Source organism: Garra rufa, chromosome 17 (assembly GCF_049309525.1).
Source record: "Garra rufa chromosome 17, GarRuf1.0, whole genome shotgun sequence".
Taxonomy (NCBI): Eukaryota; Metazoa; Chordata; class Actinopteri; order Cypriniformes; family Cyprinidae; genus Garra; species Garra rufa.
This window is the reverse complement of record NC_133377.1, coordinates 33,829,350-33,855,173: the sequence shown is the minus strand read 5'-3', so window position 1 is coordinate 33,855,173 and position 25,824 is coordinate 33,829,350. Positions and strand designations below refer to the sequence as shown.

Below are 25,824 nucleotides of genomic sequence, written 5' to 3'. Positions count from 1 at the left end.
ACAGCAATTAATAAAAAAAATTACATTTCTATGAATGAATTACCATTACTGTACTTTTGTTGTCTTTATGAAACAACTGTAAGTTTGGCAGCATTTGTCCTGGAAACTCTTAACAAATGTTGCCAAATGATTAAGCTTTTGTAAGTCTGCTGTACAAACAGACACACATGAAAAGTTAGATAAATGATAGTTCATTTGATCATCACGTTAGTGTATTTATAAGATGATGTCTACCTCACTCCTGAGAAAATTAAGTGCTTTTGTTATGCCTGTTTAAAGAGTATGAAAAAAGATTTAAAGGGGAACAATTTTTTTTCAGATTATGTAGTCAGTCACCCCTTGTCATCCAAGATGTTCATGTCTTTCTTTCTTCAGTCGTAAAGAAATTATGTTCTTTGAGGAAAACATTTTAGGATTTCTCCCCATATGGTGGACTTCTATGGTGCCCCCAAGTTTGAACATCCAAAATGCAGTTTAAATGTGGATTCAAAGGGCTCTAAACGATCCCAGCTGAGGAAGCGAAACGATTGGTTATTTTCTATAAAAAATTACAGTTTATATACTTTTTAACCTCAAATGTTTGTCTTGTTTAGCTCTGCATGTGCTCTGTGTATTCTGGTTCATGACAGTTAGGGTATGTCAAGAAACGTCCATCTTATTTTGTCCTCCAACTCCGAAAATCATTCTGCATCACTGCAGAAGTACTGACCCAGTGTTTACAAAGTGAACATGCAAAGAAGGTCAAACGCCCTTTACAAAAAAAGGGTAAAACAGCAATGTAGGACGATTTTGAAGTTGGAGGAGAAAATTAGATGGAAGGAGAGAAATCCTGAAATGTTTTTCTCAAAAAATATAATTTTTTTACGACTGAAGAAAGAAAGACATTTTGGATGACAAGGGGGTGAGTACATTACCTGTAAATTTTTATTCTGAAAGTGAACTTCTCCGGAAATATGTAATATATAGTGCTATCACTCTGTGTTCTCACTAGATGGCGATAGCGAAGAGCAACGTCAGTTGACGTAAGTGGTATTTAAAGAGGGGTTTTATTTTTAGTAGTGGACATTTATGTTATGAGTGTGACTGCAGGTACGAATGCCAATACAAACACTATGAACAACGACATGGACGCCTTAAACTGCCAAACTCTTTAACCAACAGAATATTTATTGAGCCGTTCAAAAACCCTTGAGAACACATCTGATACTCATAGGTAAGTGATATAAATATTAGAGAGATTCTCCTAAACAGGTCAAACTGGAGTTGAACTGAACCAAGTTTTAGCATGTCAAATATTTTACAACATTGGCTGTTTTCACTGAGAGTTGTATTAAAAGTAGCCTATGGCATTTAACCGGTTTAAAAGCAATTTGGTGTATCATACACTTTGTGAGGAGGTAAAAAAAAATAAAAAAAATAAATGACAGTCTGAATTCAGACATGCTTTTAAATCACATTTTCATAAAACAAGATAAAATAACACTTTATACTGATTGTTAATGGGAAGAATATATATATACAGAGAATATATACTGTGTGTACTTGTTCAAAATTCACCAACAGACAGGAAAGGAGATATCTTACCCAGTCCCAGTAATGGATGGTGTCCAAACTGTAAGTATTGGTGGTTTATTTTAGGGCTGCACGATTTAGAGAAAAAATCTAATTGCGATTTTTCTGATCAAAATTGCGATTTGCGATTTAAAATGCGATTTACTACTATTTCATAAAAGAGCTACAAGTTTGATATGGTGGTTTTAACAGCACCAAAGAAAGACCAAGCAAGTATGCTACACTGTTCTACTGTTTATTTAAAACCTCTTAAACATTGTTGTCATTTTTTAAATAAAGTTGTCATGACAAATTAAGAAAATAACTACAGTATCTTAAATAAAATTGAATTAACAATTAAAATGATATAATAAAATATTATTTAAATCTTTTAAAATAAAATATATAATATTATACAAAATTAATTAATAAAAATATTATATATTTTATTATATAAAATCCTAATAGATTACATACATACATACATACATACATACATACATACATAAATAACATTATTTTATAACAAAATATAATTAAAATCTTTTAGGAATCCAAACACACTGTAAACTATTTTACATTAGTAAAACACTGATGATAACCTACATTAAGAGACACTTTGTTGGGAAGTTTAGCCGCTGCTCCCGCTCATCGTTTCCAAATGGCGTTACCGTTATTTGCTCAGTACAAGCAGTAGAGACCTGCACTCCTACGAGAGTACAGCGGGACCCGACGCAAACGAATGCGGCGCGGAACATAACTTGATGGGAGAGTGCGGCTGTGCGGGACGCGGGAAAATAAAATGATTCGCGGGACTCCCGCAAAATAGAAATATCTAAACAAAATATTTAAAAAACAAAACATTGTTATTCATCTATTGCACAAAAGCAGCAAGAACAACTAGTATACAACTTACAGCTATGATTAGTAAGCACAGGGATAGGCAGTCATCAGAGGTGTTTAAGTTAGAATCCACTCACTGCTCAAATGTTCTTGCACAGTGCTGAATATTGCGTGCTCACGAATTAAAACACACGAAGTGTAGACATTGTGAAAGATTCATTGTGCATACTATTCATTGTAGAGCTTGATAAGTTCGCGTATAAACTGAGATATCAGCTTTAAATGAGCGGTGTCTGCTTGCATTTTCTGTTAAGAATAACAGTGGTTTGTGAATGTTGATGCTTAGCCTATAGGCTATAACAAATATTTTTATCGGGGACGTTTATGCTGGGGTTTTGTGAAACTTACGAGATCTGTTTCATGTAAATTCAATTGATGTACTGAAAAAACAACAACTATAAAGGTTACTTTTATGCGGGCTTTTGCGGACAGAAGCGGGACAAAACATGAATGTCGAGGCGGGAACGGAACGAGATAAACATATTTCTGCGGATGCAGGACTGAAAAATACGTCCTGTGCACGTCTCTACATGCAGTGTTAAAATGCCCCCTATTGGTTAAACTCTGCATCAAACGTAATATAAGCATGAAGATGTAATATGCACATGAAGCGACCTGTCAAAAACGATTTATATGCTTGTTACCACAGTTGATAATTAATCGAAATAATCGCAGCTCTTGCGATTTGAAAATCGCACCCTTTCAAATCGCGATTTCGGTTTAAAAACGATTAATCGTGCAGCCCTAGTTTATTTTCATATTTTCTCTTTCCAGACATGTCATCCTCCAGTGGTCCACTAACTGAGGAGCTTCAGTGCTCTATATGTCTGGATGTGTTCACTGATCCAGTCAGCACTCCATGTGGACACAACTTCTGCAAGACCTGTCTGAATAAGTGCTGGGACAACAGCCAGACCTGCAACTGTCCATATTGTAAAGAAACATTCAAGCAAAGACCTGATCTCAAGATTAATACCACTCTCAGAGAGCTCGCAGATCACTATAAAGTAAAAAGTGCTGTGAAAAATCCAGAGGAATATGTATGTCATAAACATAAGAGACCTCTGGAGATGTTCTGTCGAGATGATCAGACATGTGTGTGCTTGATGTGTGCTGTGAAAGAACACAAGACCCACAACACTGTATCTTTAGAAGAGGAGAGTGAAGAGAAGAAGGTAGAAAATAACATTTCTGAGTCCTATCATGAGGAATTCAAATTTGATTTTGATCTTGATCTTATTAAATAAATCAATATGAAAAATGTATCAGAAGACAGTAAATCTCTGTTATGAGAAATGTTTCTGTGTTGTTCTCTGTCTATAGACTCAACTGATGAAGACACAGAAGGATGTGCAGCAGATGATCCAGGACAGACTCAAGAAGATTCAAGACATCAAACACTCAGCACAAATTAGTAAAGTGAGTTTAAAATGATTTCAAAATTTTGTAATTACATTTAATTTAATGGTTATTGTAGGTAATTTAGGCTAGTTCAGGGGACTTCTGTGTTTGTTCAGACCGTGTTAGTGGTGGGGATTTTAGAGTGACTCTTTTTGCATGTTACATCGACAAGTGAGTGTCTTTATAAAAGAGTTGTTGATTTTGATACAATACACAATGAAAGCGCTATATAAATTCCTCGTTCATTCATTCATTCATTCATTCATTCAACAAAACATATGATTTGAAGAATCTTTTAGTGTAATACCGTTGAAAACCCTCTAAAATGATAAGAATCTAAGAATTATGAGCTAAAATAACACTGATTCTTGCCTTAGACATTTTATACTGAAATGCTGGAGTTGATCGATAAACAGCAGAAAGCAGCAGAGAAACAGGAGCATGAGCTTATTGAAGGGCTGGAGCAGGAGATCACTGAGCTAGAGATGAGAAACACTGAGCTGGAGCAGCTCTCACACACTGAAGATCATCTCCACCTCCTACAGGTCAGTCAACATCTCTCTGATTAGTGATAATGCAGTATATGACACCATAACACGCCACCTGTTTAAAGGATTTCTCCTCTCTCCTGCTGTAGATTTACTCATCCCTGTGCAGCCCTACAAACACCAGGAACTGGCCTGAGTTCAGTATGAAGACTCATGAGAGTCTGGAGAATCTGAGAAGATCTCTGACTCAACTGCAGGGCACTCTGCATGAGAAACTCAAGCTAACTGGTACATCAACATCAAATACACCATTTTTATATTTTCTTCTGATTATCTAAGCAAAATGTTTGAAAAATTTTGCAATAATCAAATTTTCACTGTGACCTCTAAAAACATCAATCTATTAAAAAAACAATAATGTTCAAGACAGTCAAACCTTTAGTCAGAATTGGTGTAATATACTGTATATTGGCAATAAAACACGCATACATTTATTGGTACTTATTTTTGCAAGTATAGATTTTAATTTCCTAAAATGTTGTATTTGCTTGGTAACCACTGCACTAATCTAATCCAAAACTGAGATGAATAACATTATCAAAATAACCTGTTATATCAATTTTTAAAAAGTGGGAATATTAAGCAATAGGAGTTATTTTTATTTTTTTTATATATTACAGAGACAAAAATGATGTTGTACACAATTCTTTATGTATAACATTAAAGCTTGTCTAATCCACATATAAAAAAGATCTCATGATATTTTATTGTCATGTGTCTCTACAGAGTTGAAGTGGATGCAGCAGTATGCAGGTACAGTGTGCTGTCTGAACTACACCAGTTTACATTTTTTTGTATTCACAGCTGCACTATAATTGGATTATAAACTGAAATAAATATTAAAAACATCATCATTTTTTGTTTATTATTATTATTAGCATCATTATGTAGTATTGTGTAGTTGTGATTCATATTCTCTGTTTTCTCAGTGGATGTGACTCTAGATCCTGATACAGCTCATTCAAATCTCATCTTGTCTGATGATGGAAAACAAGTGAGACATGGAGACCTTACTCAGAAACTCCCAGAAAACCCAAAGAGATTTAATTTCCTTGTAAGCATCCTGGGAAATGAGGGATTTTTCTCAGGGAGATTTTATTTTGAGGTGCAGGTGAAAGGAAAGATTGACTGGAATTTAGGAGTGGTCAGAGAATCCATTAACAGAAAGGGAGATATCCCTCTGAATCCCGGTAATGGTTACTGGACTGTTGTTTTGAGGAATGGAAATGAATATAAAGCCTTTGCTGATTCCACTGTCTCTTTGTCTCTGAGTGTGAAGCCACAGCGGGTCGGTGTGTTTGTGGATTATGAGTATGGTCTGGTGTCCTTTTATGATGTGGAGTCCAGCTCTCATATCTACTCTTACACTGATCAGTCTTTCAGTGGCAAACTCTATCCATATTTTAGCCCATGCCTTAACAATGGAGGTAAAAATTCAAGCCCACTGATCATCACACCTGTCAGTTACAATACATGAATTTACACCCCTAATGTTCTAGAATGTCCCATTAACTTTTTAAAAAGAAATGTTCAGGTAATTTTTGCCCCTCATGTATATAAAATAAAATAAACTGTACATAAAATGTTGTAGCTGCTCTGTTTACATCTAAGTAATTGCCGCATTTGAATAAAGACCTGAATTTCTATTGTTGTGCTGTGTCATGTCTGTGTTTGAAACCAGAGCAGGGTCAGCTGACTGTTTGGGTTATGTTTAATCAAGATGTTTTTGAGTGTGATTCTTAGTGCACAATTACAGGTCAGGGTCATGGGTTTGATTTCAAGCAATGCAAGAACTAATTAAACTTCAATGCAATGTAAATTGCTTTGGATAAAAGCAGTTTGCCAAATAGCCTACATAAATATAAAAATACGATTTGACCAACTGATTTTTAGTAAACAATTCTAAATTAATTTCAGAATGTTTATTTATACAGGAATATAAAAAAAAAAGATTGATTCAGATTCAGATTGATTATATAATAAGAAAAGATAAACAAAAGAAGACAAAAATAGAATAAAATAGAATGGACTCGTGATGTAATTTAAATTCATTTATTTATTTATTTATTAAGTGATTTGGGCGCACATAAAAAAAACTTCAATTCCCAAAATACCACGCGGCGGAATAGTAAGAATGACCGCTTCCGGGTCATCCTCAGATTGAGTGTGTTGTTGAGGCTCGAGTTCGGTGTTTTCTCGCTCTTCTCTTTTCTCTGTAAATGTCGCAATGATGTAGATAAGAGGAATATTTGAGACTCTGTATGACATGCTCTACCGGCCTCCGTCCCCGCGGGATTCGGCGTGAAGACTGAGGCGTAAACGTCTGTAAGTCTGATCATAAATCTGACCATAAACATAAACACTTTCATCTGCCATGACTCATATAAGAGACATATCACAGACCTCTCTCTGTGTACAATCACTGACTTTATACTGATACCACACAAGCGAAAATTTGTCATATATTATCTGATATTTCTACACTTTTTATTATAACTTTTAACTATCGTATGGTATAGTTCAAAGTACCATAATATTATAATTTGATACCATAAGTGTACTATGGTGCATATGATATTATCATAGTGGTACTGTCCAAAACCTAGCAATACCATGGTACATTTCTAAACTGACATATAATAAATATAACGTATGATTAAGTGATGTGGTAAGTGTATGTATGTGTGTTCGTCTCAAATTTGATTTATAATTTGATATATAATATAGTAGTTCATATAATTGCACTACTTTATTGACACTAGTCTCAAGTTTTTGAACAGTAAGACTTTTAATGTTTTTTAAGTAAGTTTCTTCTGCTCACAAGCCTGCATTTATTTGATCAAGTGTACAGCAAAAACAGTACAACTTTGAAATATTTGTACTAATTAAAATAACTGTTTTCTATTTTAATATATTTTAAAATGTAATTTATTCCTGTGATCAAAGCTTCAAAATCATTCTATACTTTAGAAATCATTCCAATATGCAGATTTGCTTTTTCAGAAACAATTATTATTATTATTACCAATACTAAAACAGTTGAGTACATTTGTTCAGGATTCTTTGATGAATAGAAAGGTTCAAAAGCATTTATTTATTTTTCAAGGATGCTTTAAATTGATCAAAAGTGATGATAAAGACATTTATAATTACAAAAAAAAATTCTGTTTCAGATAAATGCTGTTTTTCTAAACTTTCTATTCATCAAATAAACCTAAACAAAATTCTACTTAGCTGTTTTTAACATAATAATAATAAACGTTTTTGAGCAGCAAATCAGAATATTAGAACGATTTCTGAAGGATCATGTGACTGGAGTAATGATGCAAAAAATTCAGCTTTGAAACCACAGGAATAAATTACATTTTAAAATATTTTAAAATAGAAAACAGTTATTTTAAATAGTAAAAATATTTCAAAATTTTACTGTATTGCTGTACTTTTGATCAAATAAATGCACGTTAAAAACATTAAAAATGTTACTGTTCAAAAACCTTTGATTGGTAGTGTATATTTATATGACATTTTAAGGTTTGTATGATATGCATTTTACATGCACCTTGCCAAAAAAATAAGATGATTAGCAAAAATAAGGAAATAATTATTACACTAAATGACTACAAAATGGTCATTTATGCAGGTGGATTCGTTAATGCAAATTTAATCATTTATAAATGTATTTGTTAAATATTTTAGGCAGTACTGAATAAAAAAAATCAATCATATTTATAGTCTCATTAATTTTTTATTTGTTTTTTACTTTAATGATCAATAATACACAAGTCACAGATTCTGAAAAGGTATATACAATTCTGAGCAGATATATTTGATCCAATGATGGTGCATTTTACATATGAAATTTGAACTCTATATTGGATGTATGATGATATCAGACATTCCTACAGGAATTGTAGTGTTGAATTGAGAACATGGTGAGCTTATAGAGCAGATGTGAAGGTTTGTTTTGTTTATTAGGAAAGAAGAGGAGGATGTGGCAGAGTGTTGGTTTGACCGTGTTGGTGATTGTGGCCACGCTGATATGTGCCCTCCTCTTTATGCTCTTCGGTAAGTAGCTGCCGAAACACCCTGAAAGAAGATCCTGCAATTTTTCATCTAATGCAATGACTTTTTTAAGTGTGACTTGAGTGTTTGAATACATTTGGGCTCACTGTAGCTTATCTTAAAGCTATAAATTCAAGGAATTGCATGATTCTGTGAAGTATATCTCAGTGGTTGCTTGCTCTGTAATCTGTTGGTCATATTTCTAAGGAAAAGGCACACCTTCTGTGACATGATTTTCTCTGTAGTGACTTCACAGCCTTGAAATTATGGGCTTATGTGAGAGAATGTGGCCGGTACAGTCAAGCACTGCAAAAATAGAGCAGGTTTGCTGACTGTCAGCAACACAGACGTCTCATTTCCAGAGTTCACTGTGAGTTGAGTGTTGACTTTGGTCAAGGTCTCTCTGACTGAGCCATATCTGTTAAGGACACAAGAGCAGTAAAATGGTTTTCTGTACTGTAGAAACCTGTCAGCTGTTCCATAAGTGTGCAATGTCCAGTATGTCATTTGAGAAGTTGTGTCATCATGTCAGGCACAGGCTTGGTTCAAATCTATGTAGGTCACTGCGCTGAACATGCCAACACTTGTGTGTGTTAATAGTTATGAGGAAGATGCTTTTTGTGTGTTAACTAAAGTGTCAGAATATTCTACCAAGAACAAGTCTGGGTTATTTTTTATTAATGAAATCATGCATTAGCTAACATTATCTAACAATAAGCAATATTTTTCCTTGTTCATGTTAACTAATGTTTCTAAATGGAATATTTTTGTAAAGTATCCAGAGGTTTTACATATGACTCGTATTATGATTTTCATTAGATTCATATTTTATCCCAAAATATAAATACAAATAATTGCATAAATTAAGGTTATTAGATTTTTAGGATATTTTACATTGTGATATTATTTTATTTATTTTTTGTCCTATTTATGTTTTACATTCAATTTGCGTTATGGCTCTCATTAAATTCTTATTTTAGTCATATCATTTTCTCATTTCCCATTGTCATTACCATAATGCATCCAGATATTTTACATTTTATTGTTGTTATTAATTCATATTTTTTCACATTTTTTTTTTTTTGGGGGGGGGGGGGGGGTATTTTGCATTGCCATTAATATTATTATTATTTACATAATAGTAATTTACATAGTAAAGTCTTATTATGATAATGTTCCATATGTTTAACATTTAATCCCTTTTTTGCCCGTATTGAGTTATTTTGCTTTTCATATTTTACCCAATAATAAAAGGGGAAGAAATATAGATTGTATTTTGCATTAAAAAAAAAAAAAAATATTGAGAAAAAAATCCTGACAAATTCTCATTACCATAATCCATTCAGATATTTGACATTCTTTCTTATTATGATTTTTATACTTCTTCCCAAAATAAAAAATAAAAAACCAAATGCGATTTAATTTTTAATGATATTTTGCGTTGACATTATTATTATTATTATTATTGTTAATAATATATACATTTTATAGTAAAGTTTTATTGCCATAATGTTCCATGTTTTTTATTGTCATTTGAATTATTATTATTATTTTTTTTAATTTTTTTCATAATCATCCAGATATTTAACATTTTATTCTTATTATGAATTCTTACTCTCTCTCTCAAAGTAAAAAAAGGTGATTTTACATTTTTCAGGATATTTTTACATTTTACATTTTTCTACTAAAGTCTTATTACCATACTTTTCCATGTTTTAATTCTCATTTGAATTATTATTTAACATTTCATATTTTACCCAATAATGAAAGAGAAAAAAATAGTATTGTATTTTGCCTAAATAAAATTAATATTAAGATTCTGACATTTTCCCACCAAATTCTCATTTTATTCTTATTATGAATTCGTTCTTCTTCTCAAAGTAAAAACAAAAAACAAAATGTGATTTTAAGATATTTTGCATTGACATTATTATTATTATTTACATTTTTCTAGAGAAGTCTTATTACCATCATGTTCCATGTGTTTACATTTGATTCTATTTTTATTCACATTTAAAAAATAATTTTACTTTTTATATTTTCCCTAATAAAAAAAAAGAAATTGTATTTTGCATAAGTACAATTAATATTGAGAAGATTCTGACATTTTCCCACCAAACTGTCATTACCATAATGGATTTATTTATCATTTAATTCTTATTATGAATTCATTCTTCTTCCCAAAGTAAAAAAACAAACAAACAAAAAAAATCAAAAACAAAATGCGATTTTAAGGTTTTTTAGGATATTTTGCATTGAGTCATATTACCATAATGTTCCATATGTTTTACATCTGATTCTATTTTAATTCTCATTTGAATTATTATTTTACTTTTCATAGTTTGCCCAATAATGAAAGGGGAAAAAATAATAGGTTGCATTTGCCTAAATAAAATTAATATTTAGAAAATTCTGACATTTTCCCACCAAATTCTCATTACCATAATGGATTTATTTTACATTTCATTCTTATTATGAATTCATACATCTCCCTAAAGTAAAATAAAAGTGATTTTAAGATTTTGTTGGATATTTTGCATTGACATTATTATTATTATTATTATTATTATTTAAATTTTTCTATTACCATAATCTTCCATATGTTTTTACCTTTGATTCTATTGCTATTCACATTTAAATGATTATATTACTCCTCATATTTTTTTAATAATAAATATAATTATATATAAATATAATAAACATAATTTTGCATGAATAAAATTAAAATTGAGCAAATTCTGATATTTTCTCATCAAATTCTCAGTAACAAAATGCATTAAGATAATGTACATTTTGATTCTTATTTGATTTGAACATTTTGCTTCAATATCAATCAAATATTTTGTATTTTTTTGCATGAGAAATTTTGACATCACATACTCTGGGTCACAATACACAGTCTTAAAGTTGGTAACATTAAGTTTGGTTGGATTAACACAAACCATTTTAACTGTTGTTAACTGCTGCAAATGACGGAATATTTCTCAGCAGAATGAAATGTAAATCACATTTGTCAGGCAGTGCATTAGTTCACATAGAATTTTGCAAATACCACATGAATCTGTGTGTTATCTTATAGTCAGTGCAAATAAACCAGAGTCAAACTCAAGATAAAAATGCAAAGGCATATCATCTCACTCCTAGTTCCAGTGTAATCCAGACACTGTGTATTCCATTAAAAGTATCTTTGTGTCCTGTTTGTAGGGTGGTATGTGGTGTGGCAGCTCTTCCTGTCTAAGTTTAAGTTCCTGCGGGAGTTGGTGGGAGACACCGGTTCTCCGCAGGCTGAAACAGAGCCCTCCGAGTCCGAGAGTGAACGCAGCTCGCCCCCGACGCCCCGCCACCGACCCAAAACCGCTCGCCAAAGGATCGTCCCTCCTGACAGCACTACATAGACCCCTGAACCAGTTCACCGTCATAACCGTTATGCTATTTTAGGCTGGACTTGAGGTCATTTCTTGTGTAATGGACCTGCATCAGTCACTGTGCTCTCCTTCATCATGGTTATACTCGATCACGCCCCGTCTGAAGTCACGCTTTTTTGTATGAACCAGCTCTGCCACACGCTCATGTCCCGACTAATATGCTACCCTCGGCTCCGGCTGCGTGGATGTGTAACATATTTACGTGAGAGCGTATCCGTATGAATTTGTTTAACCGTTCTGTTTATGACTCAAGCTCACAAAGAACAAGATGATGTCCAAATGTAACAGCACTACTATTTACACTGACACCACACTGGTTCTGACATTTACGGAAGACTATTTCTGGAACAGAAAAGACTTTCTCTCACAATTCTGATGGAAAAACTGAATTTAAATAGAACGCGGTTCAGAGTTTATCGAGTTTATCTCTCAATTTGGACTTTTTTTCTCTGAATTTTGAGTTTACATCTTGCTATTCTGTTTTTTTGTTTCCATCAGAATTGAGAGATTAAAAGTCGCAGTTACCTTTTTTATTTTGTTTCTATGGCAGAAACACAGAATGCTTATAAAAACGGTGATTACAACTTTATGTCTCACAATTGTGACTTTTTTCCCCTACAGTTATGTTTATTTCTCTCATTTTTGAGTTTTCTTCTCGAAATTCTAAGTTGATATTTTGCAATTTTAAGTTTACATCTCATAATTCTTTTTCTCTGAATTCTGTTTCCATCATGGAATAGAAAATAAAGAAGTTAAATACAACTTTTTGTCTTTTAAGTTTATATTCTGCAAATCTCACAATTCAGACTTTTTTTCTTAGAATTTTGAGTTTATCTTGCATTTCTGAGTTTATGTTCTGCAATTCTAAGTTTATAATTCAGAACTTTTTTTTCTGACAATTCTGACTTTTCTTAGAATTTTGAGTTTATATCTCACAATTCTAACTTTTTTCTCTTAAGTCTGTTTCCATCATAGAATACAAAATAAAGAAGTTAAATACAACTTTGTCTCAGAAATCTGACTTTTTTCCTTGCAATTGTGAGTTTGTATTCTGCAATTTTGTTTATATCACGCAATTTCAACTATTTTTTCCTAGAATTTTGAATTTATCTCACAATTTTGAGTTTATATTCTGCAATTCTAAGTTTATATCTCACAATTTCAACTTTTTTTCTCACAATTCTGACTTTTTTCTTAGACTTTTGAGTTTATCTCACAATTCTGAGTTTATATTTTGCAATTTTGAGTTTACATCTCATAATTCAGATTTTTTTTCTCTGAATTCTGAAAATAAAGAAAATAAAAATAAAGAAGTTAAATACAACTTTTTGTCTTTAAAAAAAATCATTTTTTTTAGAATTTTAAGTTTATCTCACAGTTCTAAGTTTATATCATATTATACTGCAATTCTACGTTTATGTCCCACAATTCTACTTTTCTAACTTTTCTTTTTCAGAATTGTTTTCAGAATTTTTCAGAATATAAACTTAGAATTGAGATAAACTCTAAATTCTAAGAAAAGTTAGAATTAAGATATAAAGTTAGAATTGCAGAATATAAACTCAAAATTCAAGTAAATTCAATAAAAAGTATATATGTCTCAGAATTTCAACTTTTTTTCTTAGAATTTTAAGTTTATCTCACAATTCTGAGTTTATATCTCACAATTTAAACTTTTTTTCTCACAGTTGTGAATTTCTTAGAATTTTTGAGTTTATCTTGCAGTTCTAAGTTTATATCTCTCAGTTTTAACTTTTCCTTATAATTCTGGCTTTTCTTAGAATTGCAAAATAGAAACTTAGAATTGTGAGATAAGCTCAAAATTCTAAGATGGACAGTCAGAATTGTGAAATATAAAGTTAGAATTGGATAATATAACGATAGAGTAAAACTTGCAGGAGAGAATTTCAACTTTTTTTCTTAGAATTTTGAGTTTATCTCAGAATTGTGAGTTTAAATGTCATGAAATCTTGTGAGTTGCTATTTTAAAAAATTGCAATGACCTTTTATTTTTTTTATTCCATGGTGGAAACAAAAAATAGAATTGTGAGTTCTGAGAGAGAACTCTCTCACAGAATTTCAAGTTTACCCTATTTTTTATTTATTTAGATTTAATTTAGATTTTTGGTTAAAATTAAAAGTTTTGTTGTTTTTAAATAATGGTTTATTTAGTTTATTTTCTGAGGGAAAATAATTGCGAAGATAAAAATTTGCTTACCTTTTAATTGAATTTTCCTGTTTTTTTTTTTTTTTTTTTTTAATGACTGAAACGGACTTCCATACACATTTATCCAACAAGTGCAATGAAAGCTGCTTTATTTGTCACAAAGTAAACATTTTGACAGGACTGCACACCTTAACAATGTTAGGAATCAGCATACTAGGATTATGTACAATTTTCTTTGCTCCCAAGTCCCAGCACAGCATATGATGGCCGCCATCGGTTGCCTCCGCTCTGCATCTTCGTGCCTCCGGCTTGGGTTGAAGTCATCCTGTATGAGTGGATGGATCTCAGATACCCCTACTATTCCCAGCTTTATAAAAAGCATTAGAGCTAGAAATGCTGCACTGACCTCAAAGTCAGACCGACCCTGCCTGTGTGTGAAACTGTCCACAGGTCAGCTTCTGAAGAAATGTCGTTATCACCATTGTAGACGGTCACTTTTGTTATGTGTTCTTTTTTTCTGGGTCCCTTCTATGACAGTAGACGTTTTCCCTTCATAATAAATATATTTCATAAAACACTGAAGTTGTTTATGTGAACTCTTGAACTCTTTCAGAATCAGTTTGGTGGTTGCCAAATGAATGTACCTGCTACGGCTGTAGTGATTTTTCTGCACTACTAAAATTGTCCACAAGATAGCAGTATAAAATGCGAATTAGAGTTGTGAACGGTTTTCAAAAAATGTAATCGTCTCCAAAAAAGCAGTTTAAAATCTAAACTGACTAGTTTTTTTTAAAAACAGAATAACTATATATTAACTACTGCATATATTAACATGTAAATAGGTTTGCTGTATTTAAACCCTATTATAGTAAAATGCAAATAAATAATGCAGTGCCTAGTGTGAACTTTTTTCAAACACTAATAATAATAACATAATAATAATGCTACTAGATTAGAACTTTAAATTGATTAATAATACTTATACCCCCGGTTTCACAGACAAGGCTTAAGCCTAATCCTAGACTAAAATGTAAATCTGAGCTGTTTCAACTGTAAGAAACTTGCACTGACTGATCTTAAAATATATCAGTGCCTTTGTTTTGTCTCAAGACACATTGGTAATGTTTTTTTCTAAGCAAGTTTATGAAAAAAAAAATACTTAAATGTCCTAATTGAACTATGGCCTAATCCTGGTTTATTCTAAGCCCTGTCTGTGAAACCGGGCCTTAGAGTTTGCAGTAATAAACTTTATTAAATTATAATATTGTGCACTTGCTTCAGTAAAAATAAACATGAAGTTCAACAGAAATGTCCACTAGGTGGCAGTAAATGCGAATAAAATAACACACCTGACCTGAGCCTGAAGGTGGGAAGAGGACAGATAGAGGCTGTGTCCAAATTCAGGGTCTACATCCTTCGGAGGACTCATTTGAAGGATGTTACGTCACAGCGCAGCGACGAAGGCTGTCCAAATTCATAGGATCCTTCAAATGCGGCCCACAAATACGTCCTCCTTTTCCCCGAATTTGAAGGATGGGTCTGGTGGATCCTTTCCCGTCCTACTTATCCCACAATTCCTTTCGGCAGAGCGCTTCCAGTATTTTCATATAATGGCGGACGAAGCAAGCGGTAGTAATGATGGAAGTTTAAAAAAACTGCCGTTTCAAAAAATATGTTTTTACAGCGGTTGTCTAGTTTGGCCTTTGGTTTTAGCGTTAAGCTTTTTTTTTTTTTTTTTTTTTTTTTACATTTGTATGTATATATGATAAAAAACAGCACTTTCATAAACTAGCTTCTTTCTTACTGCCTGTGTGAATATCCCCTTACACACAGCTAATTTCTTGTTGGTGATTGAAGGTGTTTTTAACGCTTTTAGGGATGAAAGAGTAGTTATTTTGTTTTGTGCAGTACAGATAACCTTACTTCTTGCTTAGCGCTGTCACGGTTGCTAGGCGACAGGATATGAGCAACGGGGAAGGGAGGGAACTGAAAGAAGTGTAGGCTGTCCAAATTTACTGCCACCTACTTCCAGGTTTTGCGGTCTTCGGAGGACCCCTCCTCCTTCAACCTGGTAGGAAGGATCCTAAGGAGGATGCAGACCCTGAATTTGGACACAGCCAGACAGATGCAAAAGCACTCGAAATGGGCGGGGCTTATTTCCGGGAGTTGTCTCTGATTGGTCAGGTAGGCTACGTTGAGCCCAAATAAGGATTTTCCTTTTTGAACCTGTATTTTAACACTAACATTATACATTGTTAAAGTTTATTACTACTATAATTTGCTATCCACACAGTTACTGAACAGCCAGATAAAAGTTGTCACATCGTACCTGCTACTTTTCTTAGCACTGATGTAATGGATCGAGAGTCGTTTGTCATTACAGTACAGGGTATTTCATTTACATTTATTTTAGTTTATTTATTTTTACTTTTTATAGAGATAGCCTGGGCGGTAAATATTTTAATGCCGGTTACCAATTCTTTTAATTATGTTTAAAAAAAAAAAAAAAAAAAAAAAAGCTCTGATCTCCCGAGCGCCACCTGGTGGACTCTACATTTAGTGGACATGTAAGTGCCTGCAGCTGCTTCGATTAGCAGCAGACCGTTCAGTAATTTTAAGTTTATGGCCCTCTCTCTATTCATATTATTTTAAAACGGTAAAAATATAAAATACACTTTGGTTGAATTAAATGAAAGAGCTCGGAAAAACTTTGACCAGAAACGCAAGATGTCAGGCACTTATGCATAAATCGTCAGCATATATTTTTAAAGAGAGGTGCCTACCCCTCTCTTTGTCCACAACATTTTAAAAGCAATCGAAATATATGCAGCATTTACGAAATGAAAGAGCTAAGAGAGGCTTTGCCATGCACAGAAGCTGTAATTTTGAGGCCTTAGAATACTTCACAGGAAATGGTTGTGGTAAGCCACGGAAATGACATCGCCAGCGCTGCTCTGGTCTCCACTATATTCACAGGTCAGACCTTCCAGTTCTCTTTTTTTCCTCTTCCACCTTGCTTTTCTGCATCAGGGTTGCAAACGTAGGCCGCAAACTTGTGGTGTCATTGTTTGTGACACAGCAAACATGCTCAGTAAAGTACCTTTCTGCAGTTGCAACTTCGGGGGTCATTAAAGGTTTTTGGAAGCGCTTGGAAAATAAAACAGTGCATATATTAATGTGTCTCTATTACACACTAAAATAATGCACATATTGGTTATGGGAAAGTATGTATACTTGCATATTTTGCATCTTGATGCAGACCTCTATGTTGTGTAACGTTAGTTTTTGTATTTGCATATAACCGTTAACACTAGTTAAATATGTCCTGTTGCGTTCAAAAACTAGGTACAACTTTTGTGTTAGGGGTTAAATTGTCCCACATTGGTTTACAAAACTATTGTAGCTTGTTAGTGACTAAAAATATAAAATATGTAAGTAATTGTAAATATATATCTAGCGTTTCCACTCGTCATCAATTGACCATATTGGCAGCACTGAATGTAAACAATGCCACTGAACCGAACGAAACTCGCATATTTTGCTGATTATTGCTGTTGAAAACGGTCAATTATTGTCATGTTTTGGGCTGTACTAATCGGTTGGACCAGTAAAAACATTTGGGGTACTGTATACTGCCAAAAGTTATAACAAATCAAGGAGAAGAGTGGAAAAACTATCTGAGGAATAAAAAAGGCGTTTGTGGCAGGCCAAACTGAATCAGGATTTCCAGGGCAAGAATCTTGACAACATTTGTCTTTATTCTTGTCATTTCCAGTCAAGTAGGTGAAATATTAGGCTAATATCTTAATTTTTACTGCTCGTATGTGTCTTTACCACCTATACGCCTTATTCAGCCCGCTGCCATTTTGAATCGAAAACGAGGCTGTGAGGGATAGCAGTCCAGCAGCGCCCACTGTGGCGCGTTGTTGCGTACCGGGATGTAGATCGTATATCCGTAAAATAATAGGTCATTTCACATTTTTCCACAGGACAAAGAGCTCCAGAAGACGTGGATTGATCGACAGGACAAATAACCTAACTTTCAGGTAACAATATTGCATTTTTTTTGAGAAAATGACTGTGGAAAGACTGCTAATTTCTAATGGGAGCATGTTTATCTTCCTTTAAACGCTTACATAGAGTTTTTCAAATGATGTTATATAGATTAAAATGCTTAATGGTTTGTGTTAAGAGCCTGCAGCTAGGTCATAAGCGTCTTCCCGACCTTTATTATGAAATTACGATAAACATGACATTTTCCTTGTCTAAAGCAAGACAGAAACAAAAAAATAATGTTCTGAATATCATTTAGCGATTTTAAAAGGGGTTGACATCAAACACTACATGGCAAACTAATAAATAATTGTTATCTTTTGATCTCTTTGCATAAAAATAAACTTTCAACCCACTGTTTTTTGTATGACTTAACATGTTGTCTGAAAGAGGCTTACGATCTAACGTTAACTGCAGGCTCTTAACACAAACTATTAAACATGTTGATCTTTAAAACATCATTTAAAAAGAATATCTTTTTCATTTACAATCGCAAGGTTTTCTTTTCGTGAGGTCTTTGAGTCCAGGTAAACACAGACGGAGCTGAACCCTCCTTAAGCGTCCTAATTCCAGTCAGTGTTTTTGAAAAACAATCCTGAGTAAAATGTTGAGCACTCTTGTGTTCTTTGTAATCTATTTAGTTTAGTTGTTGTAGTAATACATCACATGTTAGCTCTGCGTAAACGTTTAAAGGAAGATAAACATGCTCGCATTATAAATTAGCAATTAGCCAACCGGCTAGTTTCCACAGTCATTTTCTTAAATAAATGCAATATTGTTACCTGAAAGTTAGGTTATATGTCCTGTCGATCAGTCCACGTTTTCTGGAGCGCTTTGTCCTGTGGAAAAATGTGAAATGACCTATTATTTTACGGCTATACGATCTACATCCCGGTACGCAACAATGCGCCACAGTGGGCGCTGCTGGACTGCTATCCCTCACAGCCTCGTTTTCGATTCAAAATGGCAGCGGGCTGAATAAGGCGTATTAACTTTAGTTTGGCAAAATATTGCGCCCTTTAAAGCTTACTAAATCCTTTTCTATATGATTTAGCAGCTTCCACACATTTTTTATAAATGGTTTAGACGGCATAAATTAGCAAAACGTCTTCAGTACATTTACTATAAAATCCATACTGTTGTTTACATCCGTGTATCTCCAATATGGCTGCGCATCTGGGTAACTGACCAAATTGTGATGTAAATGCAAACCCTCTATTGTACATGATAGCTGTTTGTACTTTCTCTGCCTTTTTTAAATGTCTGGTCAGTACTGCAGCAGTCTAGTAATTGCGATTTATCCCCCCCCCCCCCAACAACCAAAAACAACAAATTTTTTTGACTGAAACTGACCCACAACATAACAGGATAACTGTTATCACATTTTGGATTATGCAAGGTTAAAACAATTACAGTATGTTTATGGTACTTGTATGTTTTTGTGCTTTTTAAGATTCCTGAGTACTAACTCAAATGAAATGTGTTGTTTCCATTAAGTTCACTTGATCACTTGACTTATTTAGTGTGTGCCGTGAGGCCATCGATTGGATAACTCAGCCCTCCCTCCTCAGGCTGTTTAATTCAGTGCAGATCCAACTCGAGACACATCCAAGACCGCAGAACTCCCCCTGATGCCATTATAAGAGTGAGATAAATCACTAGGAAAGGGTTTGGAGAGAGCGATGGTAAGAATTTACCGCTCTCTCGCCATGTTTAATGAAAGTTTCTTTCTAAAGGCTTTCTCTTTGTTTCCCCGAGGAGAACTTAGTCTTGAATGTGGAAAATGTTTAAATCGTTAATTACGTGTAAGTGCCAGTCAGTGGATGCTGATGTTGTACGGAGATTTGCGAGTTGGCGTTTCTTTGTTCCCAGCAAGATTGTTAGCATTCATTGCCATGCCTAAAAGAGGGAGAATGTTCTAGAAGCACAAAAGAATAACCAACAGCATGTGAAATTTAGTTTCAGAATGATTTATGTGGCTATTCAATTACGTAGTTTCAGTGTGTTCATAATTAAAATAATACATTAAAATAATATGGTGAGATACACCACTTTGCAGTATCAAGCATCAAAACCAGCTGTTGAGCCCGGAAGCCAGACCCAAAAATGTACAAATGGCCGCGCCAAGGTGGATAAAATGTATTCTGGGACTATACTAGTTTTTTAGGTAGATGAACAGTTTATGTGTAATTATTTGGGTGGAGTTTGTGTTGCACTGCTTCAGTCTTTCTTAAAGTTAACCATGCAAAAGTATATACCATGCATTATAATTTCGAAACACTATTATAATTGTAAATATTTTGGTAATTTAAGCAGCAAATTAACTAAAAAAAAAAAAAAAAAAATTTGTTGAAAATGTCCTCAATCTCAAGCCATCTAAAATGAGATTTTGGATTTGGAGAAATTTAGCATTGTATCACTTGCTCACCAATGGATCCTCTGCAGTGACTGGGTGCCGTCAGAATAAGAGTCCAAACAACTGATAAAAACATGATAAAAACATAATCAAATTAGGGGTGTTACAGCTTTAAATCATTGCTTCAGGTAAAAAAAAAAATCTATAATGTACAAAAAAGTGAATAACAGGATTCATACAATCGAAGTTCTGATCTAAATCAGATGATCTGTGATAATATCGTTTAATTCTATCTGCATTCACGCCCTAAAGTTCTGTTTTGAATAATGATTCGCAAACCCACTCTGAAGTTTCGATCTAAATCAAATGATTTGCAATCTGTGCTCCGAAGTCCCAATCTGAATAATGATTCGCAAACCATCATTTCAGATCAGAACTCAGAATGTGAATCGCAAATCATTCAATTCACGAAATGTTTCACCAAACCGCTCGGAAGTTCAGATCTAAATCAAATGATTCTCGATACACACTCCAAAGTGCTGATCTGAATCAAACAATTTATGCTCCGTAGTTCTGATCTGAATCAAAAGATTTGCGAACCCACTCAGAAATCCTGATTCAGTTTAAATGATTCACAATATGCGTCTTGAAGTCCCGTTCTAAATTAAATGATTCGCAAACCGCGCTCTGAAGTCCCAATCTAAATCAAATGATTTGCGATATATGTTCTGAATTCTCGATCTGAATCAAATGATTCGTGAACCTGCTCCGATGTTCCGATCTAAATCAAATGATTTGCAATCCGTGCTCTGAAGTCCTGATCTGAATAATGATTCGCGACCCATCATTTCAGATCAGGAATCGTAACACAGACCGCGAATCATTCAATTCGCAAAATGATTCACAAATGCGCTCTTAAGTTCAGATCTAAATCAAATGAATCATGATACATGCTCTGAAGTCCCGATCCGAATCAAACAATTTGTGCTTCGAAGTTCCGATCTAAATCAAATGATTTGCGAACCTAATCCGAAATCCTGATCTAGATCAAATGATTCACGATACGCGACTTGACGTCCTGATCTACATCAAATTATTCGCAAACCCACTACGAAGTTCTGATCTAAATCAAATGATTCGAAATCCGCTCTCCGAAGTCCTGATCTGAATAATGATTTGCGAACCATCATTTCAGATCAGGACTCGAAATGCAGATTGCAAATCATTCAATTCATGAGATTATTCACAAACCCGCTCTGAAGTTCAGATCAAAAATAAATGATTTTTGATGCACGCTCCGAAGTCCCGATCTGAATCAAACGATTTGCGCTCCAAAGCCCCGATCTGAATTAAAAGATTTGCGAACCTGCTCCGAAATCCCAATCAAAATCAAATGATTTGTGAACTTACGCCGAAGTTCCAGTCTAAATCAAGTGATTCCCATTTCGCACTCCGAAGTCCCGATCTGAATAATGATTTGCGAACCATCATTTCAGATCAGGAATTGGAACGTGAATCGTGAATCATTCAATTCGCAAAATGATTCTTCGGAACTTCGGAGTCTTGATCGTGAATCATATAATTCGCAAAATGATTCACAAACGCGCTCTGAAGTTGAAACCTAAATAAAATGATTTTATTTAATAAAATTATTTGCGATTTGCGATACATGCTCTGAAGTCCCAATTCATATCAAACGAATTGCGCTTCGAAGTCCCGTTCTAAGTCAAATGATTCGCGGACCTGCTCCTAAATTCTGATCTGAATAATGATTTGCATACCATCATTTCAGATCAGGACTGGGAACATGGATTGCGTTTTATTCAATTCGTGAAATGATTCACAAACCTGCTTCAGGTTCAGATCTAAATCAAATGATTCACAATACACGCTCTAAAGTCCTGATCTGAATCAAAAGATTTGCGAACCCGCTCCGAAGTTCCGATTTAAATCAAATGATTTACGAACACGCTCCGAAATCCCCATCTGAATAAAATGATTCTCAATATGTGATTTGAAGTCCCGATCTAAGTCAAATGATTCATGAACCCGCTACAAAGTCAAATAAATTGCAATACGCAATTTAAAGTCCCAATCTGAATAAAATGATTTGTGATGCGCGATTCGATTGGAGTGCTTCGAAACGTTAAAGTAAATCATTTTGCGACGCAATGGTTTAACTGATTCTGAGTTTTAAAAACCTGTTTCACCCATCACTATACATACTTTTAAAATCATTACAAGTAATGTCGAAATTCGAAAATAAATGGTTCTTTTAATTTGGCCTGGTAATTGTTAGTGAATCACTTGAGTTGAATGATCAAAGTCACATGTTTGAACCAATCAGAGTGGCTCCAGCGTAAATGACTCACTCAGTTGATTAGGTTCATCTCTTCCTCTTTTCACATCTTCAGCCATGTTTACACAACATTAGCTGTGTTTCCATTACCCCTTAAATTGCGTAAAATGAAATTGCGAATTGAAAACACGCCCAATGGGAATGCGTCGGTTGCGCAAAAAACTCCCATATATCGCAAAAAAGTTTTTACTCGCATGAGGTGATTTTTTTCTGTCAATCGAAAAAGAAATATTTCGCAAAACAGCAATGGAAACATTTTTTTTTTGCATTTACAGGTCACATTCGATTAAATATAGCCAAAATCCATGACTTACCGCGAGAGGAAAAAATTACGTTTTAGTCGCATAACATCGGTTAACGGAAACGTCGTCATTTTGCATTACTTTTTAATCGACATTTCTAAAATATCACCAAAGTTTTGTGCAAATCTGTAATGGAAACGTGCCTTTTGTCAGTACTACTACTGGCTAGGCTCGTTAGTTTTATGACATTAATTAAAATAAGCGAAGAAGTATGTTTTTTGTTTGTTTGTTTTTAATAAATGTGCTTATTGAAAAAATGAAACACTTATTTCATAGATATTGTCTTTCAATAATTCAAGCACTTTCCAAGTACCTCTTCAGGAATATTGCTATTTTTAAGGGTTTTCCAGACCTTAAATTTCAAAAAGTCAGGTTCTAGCACTTTAAGCACCTTGTACGAACCCTGGAAAAAGTCCATCCCCTGTTGTCCTCTCACATCAAAATCCACCCACATATTTATTTAGTGCTTGATCTGTGCATATTTTTCTCCTGATTCAAACAAGACTTTTCACTAGAAAAACAATAGTATGGATAGGAGAAGTTGTGTGGATTATTGTGATGTTTTTATCAGCTGTTTAGAACCCATTCACTAGAGATCCATTGGTGATCAAATGATGTAATGCTTCAAAATCTGAAAAGATTCTCCAAATCTGTTCTGATGTAAAAACAAACTCATCAAATACTCCCATTTGTTTTCACATACAAACAATTGTAAAAGCACTGAATTTAATAGAAACCTAAAGTTGAATGAATTATAAGACAAATTGAGATTATTGTTGGTGGCAATCAACAACATGCAGCAGATAGTCTGTTGTACACAACGTATGCATGTAAAAAACACAATCTAATGCTGCTGTATGTAACAAATGTCTCTATTATGTGACTGCAGCATGCAGGGAATGATCCATCAAAAAATTTGCCCATTAGCCATTGGTAATGGTTGGTGAAACTGGTGCACAGCTGCACCGAGCCGCAGAGCACCTGCTGCATGAGCTAATGTCCTTCATCTCACCGCAGGCCACACGCTAAATCATCACGTGCATCTGTTAAAAACATTGTTAGATGAGAAAAAGCCAAATTACCCTTATTTTAAGGCTTTTTAGATGAGATGGCATAATAAAAACCCTACCAAATTAGATTGGGCAGACATGTGCTGTTCCTACTGCAGTGTTCCAGCAGGTTAATGTTAATGATAATATAGTGTGGCACTCTGTTCAGACTGTGCTCGACTTACTCTTCAATCCCCTTAGCATGGCCTCTCATCATCGCCGCTAACCCGCATGAGCCATGATACATGCTCATTTCATTACAGACTGGAATGGAAAGTATTAGTCACCAAGGTCCAAAGAGATTGGTTTGGGACACTCATATCCATCTAAGGTCTTTTTTTTATCAGATTATATCTGTCCAATTGGATCATCTGATAATACTTTGGGAATTATGGATTGGTGGGACATTGAGTTACGCTAATGGAGGGGTGAAAGCTCTTGGGAAAACGTCTTCCTGGCTTCTGCCAGATTTCGTGTTCATTTGACATGGTATGCTAGCTACGGTGTGATAGCAGAATGAATCTCACGAAAATGTGTTTGGGTCAGATTTCACCACAAAACCAGAATGAAAAAGTATGACAATTTTTTGCATTGTGACAGTTCAATAAAAAACAGGAATATCGTGTTTTTTACTTTAATAAAATACTGTAATTTCATATATATGACCCTGGACCACAAAAACAGTCATAAGCTTCAATTTTAAAATTATGATTTATACATCATCTGAAAGCTGAATAAATACACTTTCCATTGATGTATGGTTTGTTAGAATAGGACACCATTTAGTTTAGTTTAGGTAGAATACTACTAGATAAAACTATTTGACGATCTGAAATCCGAGGGTGCAAAAAAAATCTAAATATTGAGAAAATCGCCTTAGTTGTCCAAGTTGTCCAACTGAAGACCTTAATGCATATAACTAATCAAAAATTAAGTTTTGATATATTTATGGTAGAACATTTCCAAAATATCTTCATGGAACATGATTTTTAGTTAATATCCTAATGATATTTGACATAAAAGAAAAATCTATCATTTTGACCCATACAATGTATTTTTGGCTATTGCTACAAATATAGCCATGCTATTTAAGAGTCCAGGGTTGCATATAATTCATATATTTTTTTAAATATCTCTTAGAAAAGCATTAAAAAGTAATAAAACAAATAATGCTATGACGAAATATTTTAGATATTGTATATTTTGCATATAACTTACATTTATTTGTTTATACATTACCAGTCAAAAGTTTTTGAACAGCAAGATGTGTTATTTAAAGACATCTTTTCTGCTCGTTAGGCCTGCAATTTTTGGATCCAAAGTAAAACTCTGAAATATTTTTACTATTTAAAATAACTCTTTTCTATTTGAATATATTTTAAAATGTAATTTATTCCTGTGATTTCACAGCAGAATTTTTAGCATCATTAGTCCAGTCACATGATCCTTCAGAAATCATTCTAATATTCTGATTTGCTGTTTAAAAAGCATTTATTATTATTATGTTGAAAACAGCTGAGTAGATTTTTTTTTTCAGGTTTCTTTGATGAATAGAAAGTTCAGAAGAACTGCATTTATCTGAAATACAAATCTTTTGTAACATTATAAATGTCTTTTTCATCACTTCAGATCAACCTTGCTAAATAAA

At 33.7% G+C, this 25,824-nt stretch overlaps 2 protein-coding genes across 2 annotated transcripts; both read left to right on the top strand.

The window, feature by feature from the left end:
* The first annotated feature begins 1,073 nt into the window (after nt 1-1,073).
* Nucleotides 1,074-6,030, top strand: LOC141290201 (zinc finger protein RFP-like). The gene is made up of 7 exons (XM_073822400.1): nt 1,074-1,213; nt 3,229-3,629; nt 3,778-3,873; nt 4,233-4,400; nt 4,493-4,631; nt 5,130-5,156; nt 5,333-6,030. Exons 2-7 carry the CDS (start codon nt 3,231-3,233, stop codon nt 5,878-5,880), a joined length of 1,377 nt encoding a protein of 458 aa, XP_073678501.1. The 5' UTR covers nt 1,074-1,213; nt 3,229-3,230; the 3' UTR covers nt 5,881-6,030.
* Nucleotides 6,031-6,565: 535 nt separating this feature from the next.
* On the top strand, nt 6,566-12,652 carry smim13 (small integral membrane protein 13). Its single transcript, XM_073821955.1, has 3 exons — nt 6,566-6,728; nt 8,379-8,468; nt 11,670-12,652. Exons 2-3 carry the CDS (start codon nt 8,393-8,395, stop codon nt 11,858-11,860), a joined length of 267 nt encoding a protein of 88 aa, XP_073678056.1. The 5' UTR covers nt 6,566-6,728; nt 8,379-8,392; the 3' UTR covers nt 11,861-12,652.
* Nucleotides 12,653-25,824: the final 13,172 nt, after the last annotated feature.

Coding starts and splice junctions, on each gene's coding strand:
- LOC141290201 (XM_073822400.1), top strand. CDS start 3,231: ATGTCATCCTCCAGTGGTCCACTAACTGAGGAGCTTCAGTGCTCTATA. Junction 3,630..3,777: donor AGGAGAGTGAAGAGAAGAAG/GTAGAAAATAAC, acceptor CTCTGTCTATAG/ACTCAACTGATGAAGACACA. Junction 3,874..4,232: donor ACTCAGCACAAATTAGTAAA/GTGAGTTTAAAA, acceptor TTCTTGCCTTAG/ACATTTTATACTGAAATGCT.
- smim13 (XM_073821955.1), top strand. CDS start 8,393: ATGTGGCAGAGTGTTGGTTTGACCGTGTTGGTGATTGTGGCCACGCTG. Junction 8,469..11,669: donor CCTCCTCTTTATGCTCTTCG/GTAAGTAGCTGC, acceptor TCCTGTTTGTAG/GGTGGTATGTGGTGTGGCAG.